Here is a 16,745-nt window from a genome sequence, read left to right as displayed (position 1 = left end):
TATTGAAGTGTTTTGTCTATGATATAAACTCAACTAATCACCAGTGGGGAAAAAAAAACAAGTCAGTAGTGGAGAAATAACATGTTTGTCTGTCAAAGTGTCTAACAGTGCTGTAGGAATAAAACTAAGTTGTATACTTCATTTTTCATTTTGTAGTTTAAATGTATCACTATAATTCGATATACTTACTGAATAATAAATGCTATTGAAATAAAATGACTATCAACTTGACTAAATTAGTCTCGAATGATAGATAATGCAGAGAATTTTAAAACATACAACACCGACATATTCTAGGCAATCAAAATTAAACCTATCTTCTTTAATCTAAAATAATGTTTTAGAAATGTCAAAGATGTCTTCAAAATTGGAATATTAAAAGGGCAACCTATGCAAAGTACTCATTTTAAAATTTAGCTTTACAGTACTGTTCTGCTGTGGGGCCGGATATTCAGACAAAAAAAAAAAAATCACAGCTACTGATTAACTGATATTGAGGAAGGAATCATTTCCCAGAATGAGAACTTAGTAATACATTAGAATTGCTGGAAGAGTGAAACATCTTGCCATGAAACACAGAAAAAGCCTCATCCCTGAAGTCATGCCCCATCACTCAGTTTTGCTGGCATCATGCCCACCTTGAGGACAGTTTTTCTTACTGCATATACACACTAGAGTTTTACTCATCTATGGCTCATCAATCACAATAATAACTTACTTTAGACTGAAAGTGGCTTGGTCAGTGGTTTGAGAGAAGTGTGCAACTTACCACCTCTTCCCTTTCTTCTTTCCTTTCTCTTAGGGCAGTACCTGTATACTTTACTCTCTTGCTTCCCTGTGAATTTCACTGCCCAATTTAAATGTTTTACTTTAATTCTATCTGTGGATATATATGTCCTCTGTATTCACTCATTCACTCCTTTTTCTCTACCAGTTATGGCCCTATTTCCTTTGAAAATTTCTTTCTGAAGACCAGGGCAAGGTTCAGGGGCATGCAACTTTTGCAGTTGCATAAGGTTCCTTGATCAGAAGGCCCCCAAGCTTGGTTTAATGCTCTGTAGTCACTGTCTTGAAATTCTTAATAATTTTACCTTTGGCCTTAAGTTTTGTACATAAAGTCTTACGGAACAAGAGAGAATGCCCATGATTGCAGCAGATATGTACAATAGGCATTTTCATTGTTCTTTGCCACTTCATTTGAATATTACATTTGCAGTGACCCAGGAACACAGAATGCCAGTGGACCAATGATGCATGGCAGTTCGGAAACACTCGAAGAGAGTACAAGGTGTGTTAAGTTTGTGTCAGAATAAGTATGGACACTGACAGTCCCAAAAGGCCACGTGTTCTACTTGAACCAGAACTTCTTCCACAGAAAGAAGAAAATGACCAAGGAACCCTATCACATGCTTTTTTATCTTACATTGTTGTATTAGCCAATTGTATTAAAAATGATGGCATAGAAGGAAAAGAATAGATAAGGCAACCCCTTGCTCTCTTTCTTTTAAGTCCCTCCTAACTCATCAGCAGGCTGAAGGTAGAATGTTTGTAGAATATGTGCCTATCAAGACATGAAATAAAAACAGTTGACTTAGTTTTGATGCAGTGTTTTGACTGCTCTGTCATGGTTAAGAATGAAATACGGATTCAGGTGTGAGGTATCTATTTAGGCCATTCTTGCATTTTTATAAAGACATACCTGAGACTGGGTAATTTATAAGGAAAAGAGGTTTAATGGACACATGGTTCTGCAGACGGTACAGGAAGCATAGTGCCAGCATCTGCTTAGCTTCTGGTAATGCCTCAGGGAGCTCTTACTCATAGCAGAAGGTGAAGTGGGAGAGGGCAGGTTATATGGTGAGAGTGGGACCAAGAGAGACAGGAGGTGGTGCCACATACTTTTAGACATCAGATCTCGTGTGAATTCACTCAAGGGGATGGTGCTAAGCTATTCATGTGGGATCTGCCTCCGTGATGCAAACATTTCCCATCAGGACTTACTTCCAACACTGGGGATTACATTTCAACATGAAGTTTAGTTGGGACAAATATCCAAACCATATCAAAGTACAAAATACAAAATGTGTAATTTTAGTGATTTCACGAGTAGCGTGCTCTTATGTTTGCATTTAAAACTGTCATTGCACAATATAAAGATCAAGGGTAAAATTAATGCTAATAATTTATGTTTTTCTTTACTCAGAAGAATATTAAATAGCAAATAAAAACACCATGACAAGTTGGTGTGGGGAGGAGAGGAAGGATGGTAGGGAGATTACAGAAGAAAGAAAAGTTTTCTATCTTAATACCTTTAACTGAACTTTTCCCGTTTTCTGAACTAGAGGCACAACATTTTCATTTGCCCTGAGCCCCACAAATTATGCGTCTGGCTCTGCTGCAGACTTTAAGGTTGGAATTGTGTGCCTAATTTTTACTTACTATGACTGAGAAGCCTGCCGTCAGTGCCAGTAATAATCCCAAATTATGGAAAAGAAAGATCAAATTGGTGACTTTTTGGAAACTCCTTGAAAATATTCTTTGCATTCTTAAAACTTTTAAGTAAAACTCATTCTTTCTCAAACATGAATAACCAAAATAATTTTTTAACACTCTATTTCTTCTTCAATGGCATGGCTTTATTTTATCACAAGTATTACAACATTATTTTTCTTCTATTGGTCTTGAAAATACGCAGTATTTCTGCTGTCCTATGGGTTACACAGATTTTGATTGGCCAGCATAGTAACTCTAATAGCCATGTGTTTTCTGGGCTGAGTTAGGAACCTGACCATCATTTCAGTCTTCAGGGAAAATGTGCTTTAAATACCAAGCAACCAACTTAGAAATCAACTTTATTCCATAGCTTGTTTGTAAATCAAGAGCTTTTTGTTTCTAGTTTACATTTTGTGACAGTTCAAATATGATGCCCAAGATACTGAATTTGCTTCATGATTGGAAATTTTGTTCATGTTTATTGAACCAGTTTTGAGAGCTTGGTATGCTCTTTGCCCCTTGGATTGGACTTGTCCTACGGGGAAAAGGTAGGACAAATGGGCAGGCAGGAAGCAGACAGATAGGAGAAAGAAAAGTTCCAATTTTGCACCTCAATTCAGACATTTCCTGCTTATATTCTTGCTTTTGTAGTTACTAGAAGGAATACTTAATATTATTTTAGGTAATTTTTAGTCCTTTGTCTCCTAGAGACCTACAAACATTAGATATTTTCTGTGAGACTATCCTACAAGAATAGAGAAGAGGTTCTAAATGCTATTCATCTCTATGAACTTTATTTGCCTTCAATCAGTAAGAAAAGTTAAGTATTTTAATTTAAAAAGGAAAAAGCACAACGAGAAAAGTGAAAATTATTCCCCTGATCACTAATATCAACTATGGTCACATTGAATAATTCTTTTTCTGCACATTAAATTCATTTTTCCTGCCTCATCTTTTGAGTGCAAATTTTTTTTTCAGATGAGATTATCCAAATTCGATACTGGCAATGGTAACTGAAAACAATAATTTGGATTTTTTAGGTAACAACTTCAATATGAACTAGCTTTGCCTTACTTCAGTTATATTCTTAGCACATTATATGTTTTCCTTGTAACTACATTTCATTCTTATGTCTTCCTATCATTTAAAGGAAAGAGTATATTTTATGTATCTAAATGGTTAGTTCTGGTAAATATTAACATATTTTCAAAAATAACGGTTTCTACATTTCTATCAGCAAACTTTCAGTAAGACAATTTTTAAATATGTTTTAATTATATAATATGCAATTTTTTTAACCAGAGGACGTCACAGATTTTAACTCATAAAGGGATACCTAGCTATCATTTCTTTTATTGAATCTTCATCTTTTATTTGTAATAATTGTCCCTGATATTATGCCCAGTTAATTCCATTGCTTTTAGAAAATGGCGATTTTTTTCTATCAAAACACTATTGGATAAAGCTTCCTTCCCAGGTTAATAACTCTTATCAAAAATTGTTTTCGTGTGTTTTTTACCAGAGCAACTTAACGCAGAGACTTATGCCACTGTTATAGTCAATGTTAATAATGTCCTGGGAAACTATGAGGAAACGCTAAGTGATCAGAGATCACATATTCGGAAACTCTAGTGTGGAGACGATTCCACTGCCATATATACAGCAGCAACAACAAAACCGCAGACACCCAGTGGATTTTGATGGCCTCCTGTGTATCAGGTTTTTTTTTTCCTTCAAAAACCATGATTTCATCGTATTCTCACGATAAATAATCCTGTGAGATAAAATGAAATTCTAGGATTAACCCCGATACCAGTAACACCTCCAACTCGCCAGCAAGCTTTTAAACCCCTAAACTGGCACACTGCCTTGTGTAAAAAGTTAAGTGGGAGGGAGTTTAGGGGTCCTTTGGTCCCTATAACAACTAAAAGTCTTGGTTCCTTCTAGAAGTACAACAGATGCAGTAACAGGGAACTAACTATTCACAAATTATTCAGTGCCTCCGACGAGACCCCGCGCCTTTCCTAGTTGGCTCTTATCCGAGCAGGAGTCCTACTCAAAGGCACCTGGTTTTCTCTCCTTTACCGGATACTACGAGGCACAAATCGGTTACTTCTGTGGGTGTTGGATTACTTGTTTGTAAACTGAGAAACCTGAACAAAGTTTTGTCTAACTTTCCCTCAACTGCCTCTGGAGGTGAGAGGGAGTACGAGGCTGAATCAGGAAAGATACCCCAACCACCCTCTTGTGGGTCGGGAGGAGCAGATCTGCTGGGTTAATCTTGGTGGTTAACAAACTGAAAGCAGCTACCTGGAGCTGCGAGCGGAGCAGCTGGAACGTTGTCGGAGCAGCAGTAGAAGCCGACCCCTTTACCGGAACCTGGCTCACACCACGCCCTCAACAACACTTTATGCGTCGGTGAACTACATTTCCCAGAATGCCATTCAACCTTCTTCCCAGGGCTCCAATGAGCGCCCTGGTGACGCCATCAGCAGGCGCGGTGTTTAGACTACACTGATGTCGTGGCGCTTTAGGGGAAGAAGTTGGTGTTTCGCCCGGCCCTGGTACTGAAGACGCGGTCGGGGTCACAGCTCTTTCCTACTCACCCAACCCCCCGCGCCCGCCTTTTCTCTCTCTCCTCTGGCAGGATGAGGCGTGCAGGCCTGGGTAAGAAGAGGGCTGAGGTTCGAAGTTCGGGGCCCTAGAACCGGCCATGCTGGGCGCGGAAAGAAATCGAACCTGTCTTCTGTTCCTGGCATTTGGTCCAAAAAACAGGCTGTCTAGAGGGGATCTTTGTGGGCCAAGTCGAATGGAAACACACCATTTGTCCCAGTTCCTTGGAGTTTCCTTAAGTCTGAGTCAGATTCAAGTTTGGATGGTAGGCTAGAGAAAGTAGTGGACTGGGGGTGGGTGTGTACAGGTGGCATCTCAGTGGTCGAGTGTCTTAGTGTTATTGCCTGAGCGTGGTTATGGACACTGCTATGTTTTCCAAAGCCCGACTCCGGTTTCTCTTCCTCTACTGGCCCTGGATCTTAGTTTCTTCAGAAGTGGAATTTGAAGAGTGGGTGGTTGCACGCAAAACACACTAGTAGTAGTGGTCGTTAGTCTGGTAACAGTGAGTTACAAAGGTAAATAAATGTACGTGTCATTATTGTTAAAGGTCCTGGAACTGTAACTTCTGGGTCAAAGGCGATTTCTTAATCTGAACCTTGTGCCACGGTTAAGGCAGTAGAACGTGATAAGGTTTGGCGACTTAACATTTGATCTTTACCTCTGGGGTTAGTAAAGTGGCTCATCAGCAAGAATAAGTTAGACCCAAGGAATTTTAATGGGCCCTTATAGTAACGCACAGCTACTAGAACAGCATTTTCTGATTCTGAAGCTTTCTCTTAGGACACGATTTATTTTTTATTTTTATTTTTTTTAAAGAAGACCCTGCTAAATTAAGAGTGCAGTATACTTCAGAAAATAAATGAAACTTTTGAAAAAAGATAGTGTTACCTTTCTCAGTCATTATAAGATTGAAGAAAGAAAAACAAATTCCCCAATGTGTCAGATATAATGAAAGTTGCCAATAACCATAGACTTGTTTATTTATTAATAAATTGTAGTATGAAAAAGTTTTTTGTTTTTTTTAATGAAGTTTTTATGAATACTTGGATCATAGAAAGTGGGGCCAGGTAAATTGATGAGAAAAAAAAAAGAAAGAATTTTGAGTAAGTTTGGTTTTATATGTCTAAATGTTTTTCTTGTTCATCATCATTAATGACAAAAAAAGATTTATTGTGTGCTTGAGTAAGCTCTAGGTATACAGTTGTTTGTTGCCCGGTTTGCGATCCCCAAAGCTTCCAGTCTAGTTGGAGAGTAGAAATACGTGCAAAGATAAGTTATAGTACAAAGTAGTCGCTATACATCCAAATACCAGATAGGTTCTACATACAAGGGATGGTCTCAGAGATTTCAGAGACAGATTACTGTGTACTTTGTGGAGAAGATCCTTGTGTATTTTGTGGAGACATAGGAATTTGAAGTAGACCTTGAATAATGGAGAGTAGGGGAAGTGGGTTCCAGATAGGAGGAACTAAAAAGAAATAAGGGATTATGATTAAACCAGTTTGGGTGAAGTAAGTGATGCGGGATCACACTGTGGAGATCTTCGCATGCGAGGCCAAAGAGTTTGGATTTCATCAGTAGGCCCCTAGGCCCTTTTGAGCATTTTTCTGCTGCAGTGTGCCATGTTAAATTACAGGAAAGTGACTTGAGTAATGATTCTCAGCCCTGACTGTACATTAGAATCCCCTGGGAAATGTTTAAAGTATTGTTTCCTGGACCTCAGCTCAGCCAGTTAAATTAGAATTTCACTAATTTAGAACCCACTACCTACTCTTTTAAAAAAAAAAAACAAAAACGTTTTTTCTTTTCTTATTTTTAAAGTATGAATGTATATTGACCTGAAATTTTAAATTTGGGATCATAGTGAATCTGATAGATATCTGTAGGCAGAAGTTGCCACACTTCACATGAATCTCTAACTGGTTTTGTTAGCTTCCTGATAGAACCCATCCAAAAGAAGTAGCGTTTATCTAAATAAACAAAGGCTGAGGATGATCTTCAGTAATCACTAGCTTTTTTACAACTTTTCATAGCAGTACACCACCAGAAGGGAAGTGGCTCTGTTTGGAATAGCAATTCTAGCATTTTATTTGTTTTTTACTTTTTTCATTGTATTTGGGATGGGTCATAGTTTGAGGGAAGATCAACTCTTCAATAGAAATGTGCATTGATATATTTTTGGCAATAAATACAACAAGAATATCACTTTGAATAAATGGAACAGCATGGAAGAACTCTAAAATTAAGATAGGCAAAAGCAACTAAACAAAGGAAAGAAAATAGGAAAGAAAAAATTTAGAATGAATTCCTTGGTGAAGTTGTCAAATGTTTCCATTCAACCAGTCAGTAATTACTTACTGGGTAAATGTTGTATACTCAGAACCTCAGCCACACAAAATAAGAAGACATTATTCTTTAAGTATCTTGGCCCTTATTAAACTACAGTTTGCACAGAGTATCATTGATTAATAGAGTAGGAATGCGTTTTTAAATGGTAACTTTAATTGTTGACTGGGGGAAAAAATATGCCCACTCCTTGAGTTCTTTTATAATAACACATGTGGAGAGCTTCATGGATAGTGTGTCAGCAGGAAAATTCAGATAGTACAACTCTCTTCTGTTTGGAAAATACTTCTCCAATATTTGGTTGTGGTTTTTGTGGTGGTGGAGATTGCATAGGTATCTGCTGCATATAAAGTACTCATTAGGTACAGGGAGGATATAGAAGCATGAGATACTGTCCTTGCCTTCAGAGAAGCATATGACTCCATTCTGGACAAAGGTGTGCACATTCAAAGTTCAATAACAGTGAACTCAGATTCTTTGCATTAATTAGTTCACATCGTGTATTCATTGAGTGTACCTTACAGTGTGTATGTGTTTGTAGGTTTATGGGGGGACGTACAGTCTTGAGTCAAACAAACTTAGTCTCTGCCCTTATAGTACTGTACAGAGTGCAATATTAATGTTACATACAATCAGAGCTGTAAGAAATCAGTGAGAGTTTTGCTTTATAGGGAAAATGAAATTTGTGTTGTGCCTTGAAAGAACTTCCTATTCTCACCTTGACTGTCCTTCAGTGATCAGTGCTGTTACCTCCTGTCATTGCTGCTGCATCGCTCATTGAGCATATGGAGTCCTCTAGTTTTGTTTGTTTTTAATAGATGCAGCCTTGCTGTGTTGCCCAGGCTGGTGTCAAGTTCCTGGCCTCAAGTGATCCTGCCTCCCTCAGCTTCCGGAGTAGCTGGGATTATAGGCGTGAGCTGCTGTGCCCAGCAGGCTCTGAGACCTTTAGTTTCGATATCATCCTTTTCCCCACATTCTCGAGCCACTGTTGAATCTACTTCAATATCTGTCCAGTCTAATCCCCATAATCCAGATCTTCTACCACTCTTTTGGCAGGCAGTCCCAACCTCTTGGGGCTCTGTTTTTCTGCAACCCCGATACTATAAACTTCCAACTACAGAGTAGTCCAACCATCCATCTTCTCCTGGACTAAGTCAGGCCGATGACTCTTCTGTAGGAAAAAAACCACACACCTGGGAGGATTGAAGCCACCATAGTATATTGCCTCAAGCAAGTTTGTTTTATCTTTAGTAATCCTGTGCAGTCCCAGTCCCTTTCTTCCATTCATTCTCCTTACTGTATATTCTGAATGATCATCCATTCTTCAGCAGTTAGCCCGTTTTCTCCCTTTACTGAGAAAATTGATGGCAACAATTATATTAAAAAAAAAAGTGTAGTTAACTAACACCCTGAACTATGCCGTTCCCTCTCAATCGCCCAACATATTTATGTACGTATTCGCTGTCTAAGGCCCACTCCATCTGTTGTTTGATAGCCTGATGACTGTGAAGTACTACATTAGGCAGGGTGGTGGACATTCTTATCCCTTAGAGTTCCATAAAAGTAGCACCTAGAAAGAACAATGGATCTGATACATGGTACTTCTTCAAATATATGTTGAATAATAAATGAATCTCCCTCTTGACTCTCAGCTAACATTCTGCATGAGTTATTCCATCTCTTTCCTAGAGCTTCAATTTGCCCCCTCCCTGCTTTGGCTCTTTCCTGTCCAACTGTCTGTTTAAGAGAAAGAGATGCCAGTAAAGGACCCTCACTGCTATGAGCTCCCCTCCTGCTGTATTAACCACTTTTCCCTTCCTCTTCATAGCCATGCTTCTTCAATGTTAGCAGTAGATGATGTTACTGCTTTTAGAACTTTTATTAAACTATATGTTTCTCTTGAGCAGGGAATGTATCCTGAATATCCTTGTGTATTAGTACCTAATTTTGTATCTTCTGGGCAATCAATAAGCAGTCCAGAAATGTGTATTAAAATGAACTGAACTGAATCTTCTTTGGTTAACAGAGGGTAATGGAAAGAATTGATCTGATCTCTGTTTGGTTATTTATTTTTTAAATTCATTTGGAGTATGAATATTAGAGACATATGTGGTTTGCAACGCCCACCAGGGGTCTTTTTCAGTTCTTTCCTAACTATCTATGTTTCGAAAGTGGCTTCTCTACAATCCCCTTTGTGACTCTGATCCTTGCAGGTGAAGGAGTACCTCCTGGCAGCTATGGGAACTATGGCTATGCTAATAGTGGGTATAGTGCCTGTGAAGAAGAAAATGAGAGGCTCACTGAAAGTCTGAGAAGCAAAGTAACTGCTATAAAATCTGTAAGTGTATAACAAATTTTATATGTGTTTTAATTCATCTATTTCTATACATATATAATTATAAACTATATTCTTATTGACGTCATCCTAAGGAATTCATTTACTCAGATACTGTGGTTTTGTGAGGTCAAAGTACACTCAAAATTTAGACTGTGCTTTGAGTAAGTTAGAAAATGTGACACATCAAAAGATAGGTTTTTTTTTTTAATACTTAAGAAAAATCTCCAGCTGTTTTTTATATACTGTGTGCTGTCTGCTGTAATGTCTCAAACAGAGCTGTCCATCTTCCACCCCCAAGTAGCTCTTCTGCTTTTTTTAATCCAGTCTTCTAAGCTATAAATCTTGGTCTTTCTTATTTCTACCTTTGTACTCCATTTCGGTCACTGAGTATTACAATGTCTTTCTGATGTTTCTATCTTTGCCTTTCTATTTCTAATACTATCCCCTGGTTTTCTTTTCTTTTTTTTTTTTTTTGAGATGGAGTTTTGCTCTTGTTGCCCAGGCTGGAGTGCAATGGCGCGGTTTTAGCTCCCTGAAACCTCTGCCTCTCCTGGGTTAAAGCAATCCCCCTGTCTCAGCCTCCCAAGTAGCTGCGATTACAGGCACCCGCCACCACACCTGGCTAATTTTTGTATTTTTAGTAGGGACAGGGTTTTACCATGTTGGCCAGCTGGTCTTGAACTCCTTAACTCAGGTGATCCGCCCACCTTGGCCTCCCAAAGTGCTGGAATTACAGGTGTGAGCCACTGTGCCCGGACTATCCCCTGGTTTTCTTAGTTGAACTATTGGAAGAACCTCTTAACCTATCTGTTCCTGGTTTTTTGCACATTATGATCTGAGTTATATAATCATTGCCACAGTCCTCTTTTAGAATATTTTAAAGCTTGCATCCTGCACTCCCAGAAGTCTTCAGGGTCCTTCCACGATTTAATAAAGTTCATGCTTCATAGCTTGATTAAATCAGATAGATCTTTCAAAAATTGGCCTTAGCTTATCTCTCAACACTTCCAGAATCTGTGTGTGCTTTCTACTAGACAAAAAAGTAACTTTTCTTCTTATGAACATAAGACCATTTGTGCCATTTCTGCAGCACTTATTCATATTGATTTGCATTGGCCTTATTTGTATGTAAAAGGAATTTACCAGAATGCAGGTTTTCTATTGTACTTACTTTATATTCTATATAGCACCTAGTATAATTCCTTATCAGTGGTGTTAATTAAGTAAATTTGTATTGATCAAAGGAATTACACAAAGATGATTTTAATAATATATGTGATTGATACTGCATTATAATGAACATGACGTTCACTTGTAAAGCATTCAGTAGAAGTCCATGTTGATAAAACTTAATTGGCATTTCATTATAATCTTTGGAAAATCGAATTACATTCAGCTGGAGACCTTTAGATTTTGAAACAGGATTGTTTTCAAAGTCATATTAAACTAAAATAAGTTGATTTAGGAACTGAGTAATATTGTATAATGCCAATTTTAAAAATATAACACTTGGAAGGACTTAAGAATTAAATGCCTTAAAAAAAAACCCTAATGTAGATAATTTAGATTACTTGTTAGAAAAAAGTTGTGATGTCCTGGAAATATTTTTCTTTGGCATAAATGACAGTGATAGAAGTTGAGTAATGTGGACAATCTAACTTTATAGTTACTTTATTATCTCTGAGTTGTTAAATCTGGCAGGAAAGCTCATGTTCTGATCTACAGAATTCTAGTATGGTTTTGTGTCAGTATTATCCCATGTGCTTTCACACACATGAAGAACAATATTTGCAGTGTTTTACCAAGATTTTCAGTAGATGATTCTGTTTATTTAAATATCTTGGAAGTAAAGCCTTTGATGAATCTGTCCTATAAAGTATTAGATTTTAGTTTGAATAGCTGTCGTAATTACCTATAGTATTGTGTTTTGTAAGCTATGGCTCTTTTCTGTGGAGCTTCAGAAAGTAACACTAATATATATATTTTTTCAATTTATTATCATATTTTAAAGCAAAAACCTTTAACATCTAAGGAAATAATCAATTTAGACATATTTAAAGTAATGTAACATTTCATTAGGAAAATATTAAATAATTTTGTCTAGATTTGAATTGGTTGTATGGGTATTTGTCAGTCTTTTGAAATGTAAGAAGGTTGGGTACTGGGCTTAATTCTTGGGTGATGAAATAATCTGTACAACAAATCCATGTGACATGAGTTTACCTGTATAACAAACCTTCACCTGTACCCCAAACCTAAAATAAAAGTTAAAAAAAATAAAAAATGTGTAATTTATAAAATATAATAAATAATAAAATGTAAGAAGGAAATATACAGATATTTGTAGGAATTTGTAGCTTTTGTAGGAATATAATAAAGATATAAAAGCATGCAAGTGTAAGAGAATCAGAGAGAAGTAGTACATACCAAATTAAAAGATGGAATTGAATATTAAGATGAAATTAAAATAAAGAAGAAAGAGGAAATGTCCATAATTTGGGAGGAGTAGAAATTCCAAATTCCAAATTTATTTTTTATTGAGCTTGATGGAAAGAGTATCAGAAGAAGAGAGTTTGTGTCTAGAAGACCATTTCATTTCAGAAAATGTGTATGCTTAGAATGACATTATTTTTAGTTTATAATCTTGAATACGTTTATGTGAGTAATCATGTGTATACCTTCTTCTTTACAGCTTTCCATTGAAATAGGCCATGAAGTTAAAACCCAGAATAAATTATTATCTGAAATGGTAAGTGGTTATGTTTTTAAGAAATTTGATCTAATATTTGCGAATAATAAAATTTCAACTTTTATTCATTTTGAAATAGATACAGAGATCCTAAGTCCTTGATTCCCATCCATTTGTATATAATGTGTTTGGAATAACTATAAGGTTTATTTTTTGCCATGCTTTTGCATTTTTCATCTCGTCTCACACATGTAAGTGGGAGGAACAAGTGGAAGCCAATATATCTTTAATCCTGTTTTTAGAAAGATTGTTAAAAACTCAAGACAAATGACTATTTTGAGTAGTCTTAGAAATCTCAATAGTAGAGACTGCTAGTAATTTATTAACCAAGCAATCAAAAAGCACTTTATATCCAACCAACCAAATGTCATTCACTTAATGGAAACTTACTCTTTTGCTTGATTTCCTAAGGATCACGTCTGAAAAAAGTGCTCATAAATTTGAACAGCCCGGAACCTTTTCTCTCTAACAACATATACCTTTTCTTGTTAGAGTCCTCTTCCATTTGTTAATGTTTATCTTGAATGTCACGCTTCTCTGAACCTTCTCTGGTTCCATGTGCTTTTAAAATTGTGCTATTCAAAAATGAATTTGGCATCAAAAGCAATGTTCTTGCTAAGTTTGTGCGCTGTAATCAGCTAGGGACCTCTTTAAAAATGTATTGAAGAGACAATGTATTCTGTCTTTAAATACACTGATTTAGAATTTTGTGGGGAGGGATCTAGACATAAATATTTTGAAAGAAGCATCTCCGGTGATTCTGATGCATAACTGTGGTGAAGAACCATAGATCTAAAGTGTATGAGCCACATAGACACTGAGCTGTACAAAGGATATTATTATGCCAGGGCCTTTACATCTCAGGATATTAAAATTTCTGTGAAAGTATGTGTAATATTTCTAGTCCATACCTAGGCCTGTCTCATCTTTAGGATTTTCCAGCTATGTTTTAATATGGTAGTTTTTCCCCATCCATATTTATAGTCCTTATCACATTTTACTACCTCTATATGATGTTCTCTTAACTTTTAATAGACTACTTCAAAGTCAGCTGTCTAAACAAAAGGATATTAAAAGTAAAGGTCCAAGGCCGGGCGCGGTAGCTCATGCCTGTAATCCCAACATTTTGGGAGGATGAGGTGGGCGGATTACCCAAGGTCAGTAGTTTAAGACCAGCCTGGCCAACATGGTGAAACCACATCTCTACTAAAAATACAAAAAAATTAACTGGGCGTGGTGGCCTACGCCTGTAGTCCCAGTTACTTGGGAGGCTGAGGCAGGAGAATCACTTGAACCTGGGAGGCAGAGGTTGCAGTGAGCTGAGATTGCACCACTGCACTCCAGGATGGGCAACAGAGCGAGACTGCATCTCTAAATAAATAAATAAATAAATAAATAAATAAAGGTACATTTAACTGCTAACCATATTACATTTTGGATGAATTCCTCTACTTGGGTAGCAATCAACCATTTGACCTTGGGGAGCAATGACACAACAAAAAATGGGAAGAAAAATCTGTATGATAATGCACAAAGTACTTACATTTATTGTTAATTCTTTTTTATCCACATAATTGGAATAACACCTAAATAGTTTTGAGTTGTTTAATTACTCTGTGGGGCTGAAGGAAGTGTTTATTGGACAGTGAAAGAGCTTTTTATTCACTGAGAGTATTACTGTATTTTGCATGGAGAAATCAGGCTGATTATCCAAGGTTATCAACAGGCTCCTGAATTAATTAAACACAAAACTCTCATTACAAATGTACTATGGTAACAGTTATTCAGTTACTTGGATGTGCATATGTAGACTTAAAATCTAACTATTATATTTTATTTGCCTTTATCTCTGATAGGATTCACAATTTGATTCCACAACTGGATTTCTAGGTAAAACTATGGGCAAACTGAAGATTTTATCCAGAGGGAGCCAAACAAAGCTGCTGTGCTATATGATGCTGTTTTCTTTATTTGTCTTTTTTATCATTTATTGGATTATTAAACTGAGGTGATGCATATAATTGTGCATTTGGAATTTGTTCCAACTTAATGGCTTGGAGTACCACTTTGATAAAAATCAGCATCAAAACATTCCTTGTGTTCAAATACTGTGGCATTTTCCATTGAAAATTGCTGAATTTTGCTTATTTTATAAATCACATTAGTTAATACAGGGCTCTTTGAATACTGTTTCTTAATGACTCATTTTAGCCCCTATTTTCAGGGGTAGTGAGATGGTATGGCTCCACTGATTTCCAGTTTGTTTTTCTATTATTTGCCAACTGTCAGATTAAATAGCATTATAATATTTTGTTGTAAGCATAAATGCAGGTTTATGTTCCATGTAAGGAAACTTAGTGGGAGAGTAACAGAATACTTGGAGAGCCTAACTCTGAGCTCATGAAGTAGTCAACCAGTTTGTGGTAGAATGGTAATTGAATTTTCCTAACTGCATCAACTCTAATGATATACTCCCTCTCCTCCTTTATTTAGTTAAAATTGTAGGCTGATTTCTTTTTACTTACAATCTTCCTAATAATTTTTGATGATAATGACCCCTCATTTCTTTCTGCCCGAAGACCTCATTCTTTAAATAAAGCTTGTTATTTTGGCATATTTCTGGTAGGGCCTATTGCACATGTGTATCAATATAGTTATTGTTTCATATTAACTTTATAAATTCTCTTGGCTTATAATAGTTTTATGATTTTTACTATGTAGGTAGGATATTTGATTATCGTTTGTGACAGAATAATGTGAAGTTAAGTAATTACTGAACTCTAAATGGAAATAGTATGCAAGAAACTCAGACGTTGAACTTGAAGATAAGAATATTGTTGCTTTAATCCAGTGTATTTGTTAATGGAAAGAAAAACATAAAGGCAGACTGTTGAGTAAAAAAAAAAAATTAAAATATTGTTAATATTCTGTATTACTATTTTGGAATTTGTCCATTTATAGGCTCTGAAAATAAATTTTTAAATAAAATATATTAGTTGACTGTGTTGCTTCCTTGTTTAAGCCTCTTTTACATTCTTAATAGGATCTGAGAAATGGTCCTGAAAACTCAGATTCCAACCCAAATCAAGCAAAGCTAATATGTGTATTGTTGGAATTTGCTTCAAACAAATAAGCAAATCTTGACTGTATTTCAAAAATCTCTTTAATTCTTTATATTTTTGGTTATGAATGTATTTTCTTTGATTTTGTTGAGTTTTCATTTCTTTTTGTTCATCCCCAATAACCTGTCAATTTGGGTCCTGTTTTTACTGGCTGCATTTGTCATTATTTGGGCCTCTACCTGACAGGTTAAAACCAACGGAATTGAGTGTGGTTAAGTGACTTAAACAGACAAGCCTGAGGTGTGATGGGAGAGGCACTGGTTTGAGTTACATGACCTGGGTTCACATCTCTGTTCCTTCACTTGCTCAGTGCTTTTGTCCTTGATTTCTTCATTACACCATCTATTTCATAGGATAATTGTGAGAAGTAGATAATGTATTGTAAAGTGTCTGGCATGTGATAATCACAATAAATGTTGGTTCTCACTAACAGAAATTCTCAGAAAAGGTAGTTATTTTAAGGACAAGACAATAGGTTGTTTTCAGGCTTTGAGGTGATGAAATTCCTCCAAGTAGGTATTTTCATCAGACAATTGGAGAGTGACTCATTCATTCAAGAAGTTTTTAACTGTACTTTGTGCCAAGTATGTGACACCAGAGCTCAGGGGAGACTCAGAAATCACTGTCAATAATTAAAGTTGTGAAAAACGGGAAGAGCAGAAGGCCAAAGAAAATGACTTAAAGATGAAAACAGGATAATCAACAATGGAAGCAGAGGATATCAAAGCTTTAGGAAAACCAATGATGGCAAGAGAAGGATGGATTTCAGGATTGTTTGGCTATCTTATGGAAGTACTTTGTAAAATATTTAAAAACTTTAAATGTGGATAGTATCATCAAACAGAGATTTCAGGAAAAGGGATTTGGGGTGGTATAAAAGTGATTCTCATCACCGCATGGTTCAACATTTCTTATGATTTTTATTTCTAAGTACTATGTAAAGTAGGTCTCTACCTGGCATTTTGTCTTGCTCGTTCACATCGCTGTGTCTGCTGAGATTCCTGGCAAACTGGCATGTCCCTGCCCACCAGGCATCTTTCTGCCAACACCCTCCTTTCCCATCTAAAACAAATATGCAACATTT

General features: G+C 36.4%; 1 protein-coding gene and 1 long non-coding RNA gene across 2 annotated transcripts in view; one reads left to right on the top strand and one right to left on the bottom strand.

The window, feature by feature from the left end:
* Positions 1–4,871, bottom strand: part of LOC126949946 (uncharacterized) — a 34,947-nt gene extending 30,076 nt beyond the window's left edge. The window contains exon 1 of the long non-coding RNA XR_007724000.1: positions 4,804–4,871. This is a non-coding gene — a long non-coding RNA (uncharacterized LOC126949946). The remainder of the gene's footprint in view (positions 1–4,803) is intronic.
* Positions 4,872–4,979: 108 nt separating this feature from the next.
* BET1 (Bet1 golgi vesicular membrane trafficking protein) lies at positions 4,980–15,546 on the top strand. The gene is made up of 4 exons (XM_050782942.1): positions 4,980–5,160; positions 9,666–9,790; positions 12,483–12,539; positions 14,396–15,546. Exons 1-4 carry the CDS (start codon positions 5,142–5,144, stop codon positions 14,549–14,551), a joined length of 357 nt encoding a protein of 118 aa, XP_050638899.1. The 5' UTR covers positions 4,980–5,141; the 3' UTR covers positions 14,552–15,546.
* Positions 15,547–16,745: the final 1,199 nt, after the last annotated feature.

This window comes from Macaca thibetana, chromosome 3 (genome assembly GCF_024542745.1).
Source record: "Macaca thibetana thibetana isolate TM-01 chromosome 3, ASM2454274v1, whole genome shotgun sequence".
Classification (NCBI taxonomy): domain Eukaryota; kingdom Metazoa; phylum Chordata; class Mammalia; order Primates; family Cercopithecidae; genus Macaca; species Macaca thibetana.
This window is presented reverse-complemented; position numbering and strand designations above follow the sequence as displayed.

Excerpts from the sequence above, each read along its gene's own strand:
- BET1 (XM_050782942.1), top strand. Across the intron at positions 9,791-12,482 it reads AAGTAACTGCTATAAAATCT|CTTTCCATTGAAATAGGCCA; the intron begins GTAAGTGTATAA and ends TCTTCTTTACAG. Across the intron at positions 12,540-14,395 it reads ATAAATTATTATCTGAAATG|GATTCACAATTTGATTCCAC; the intron begins GTAAGTGGTTAT and ends TATCTCTGATAG.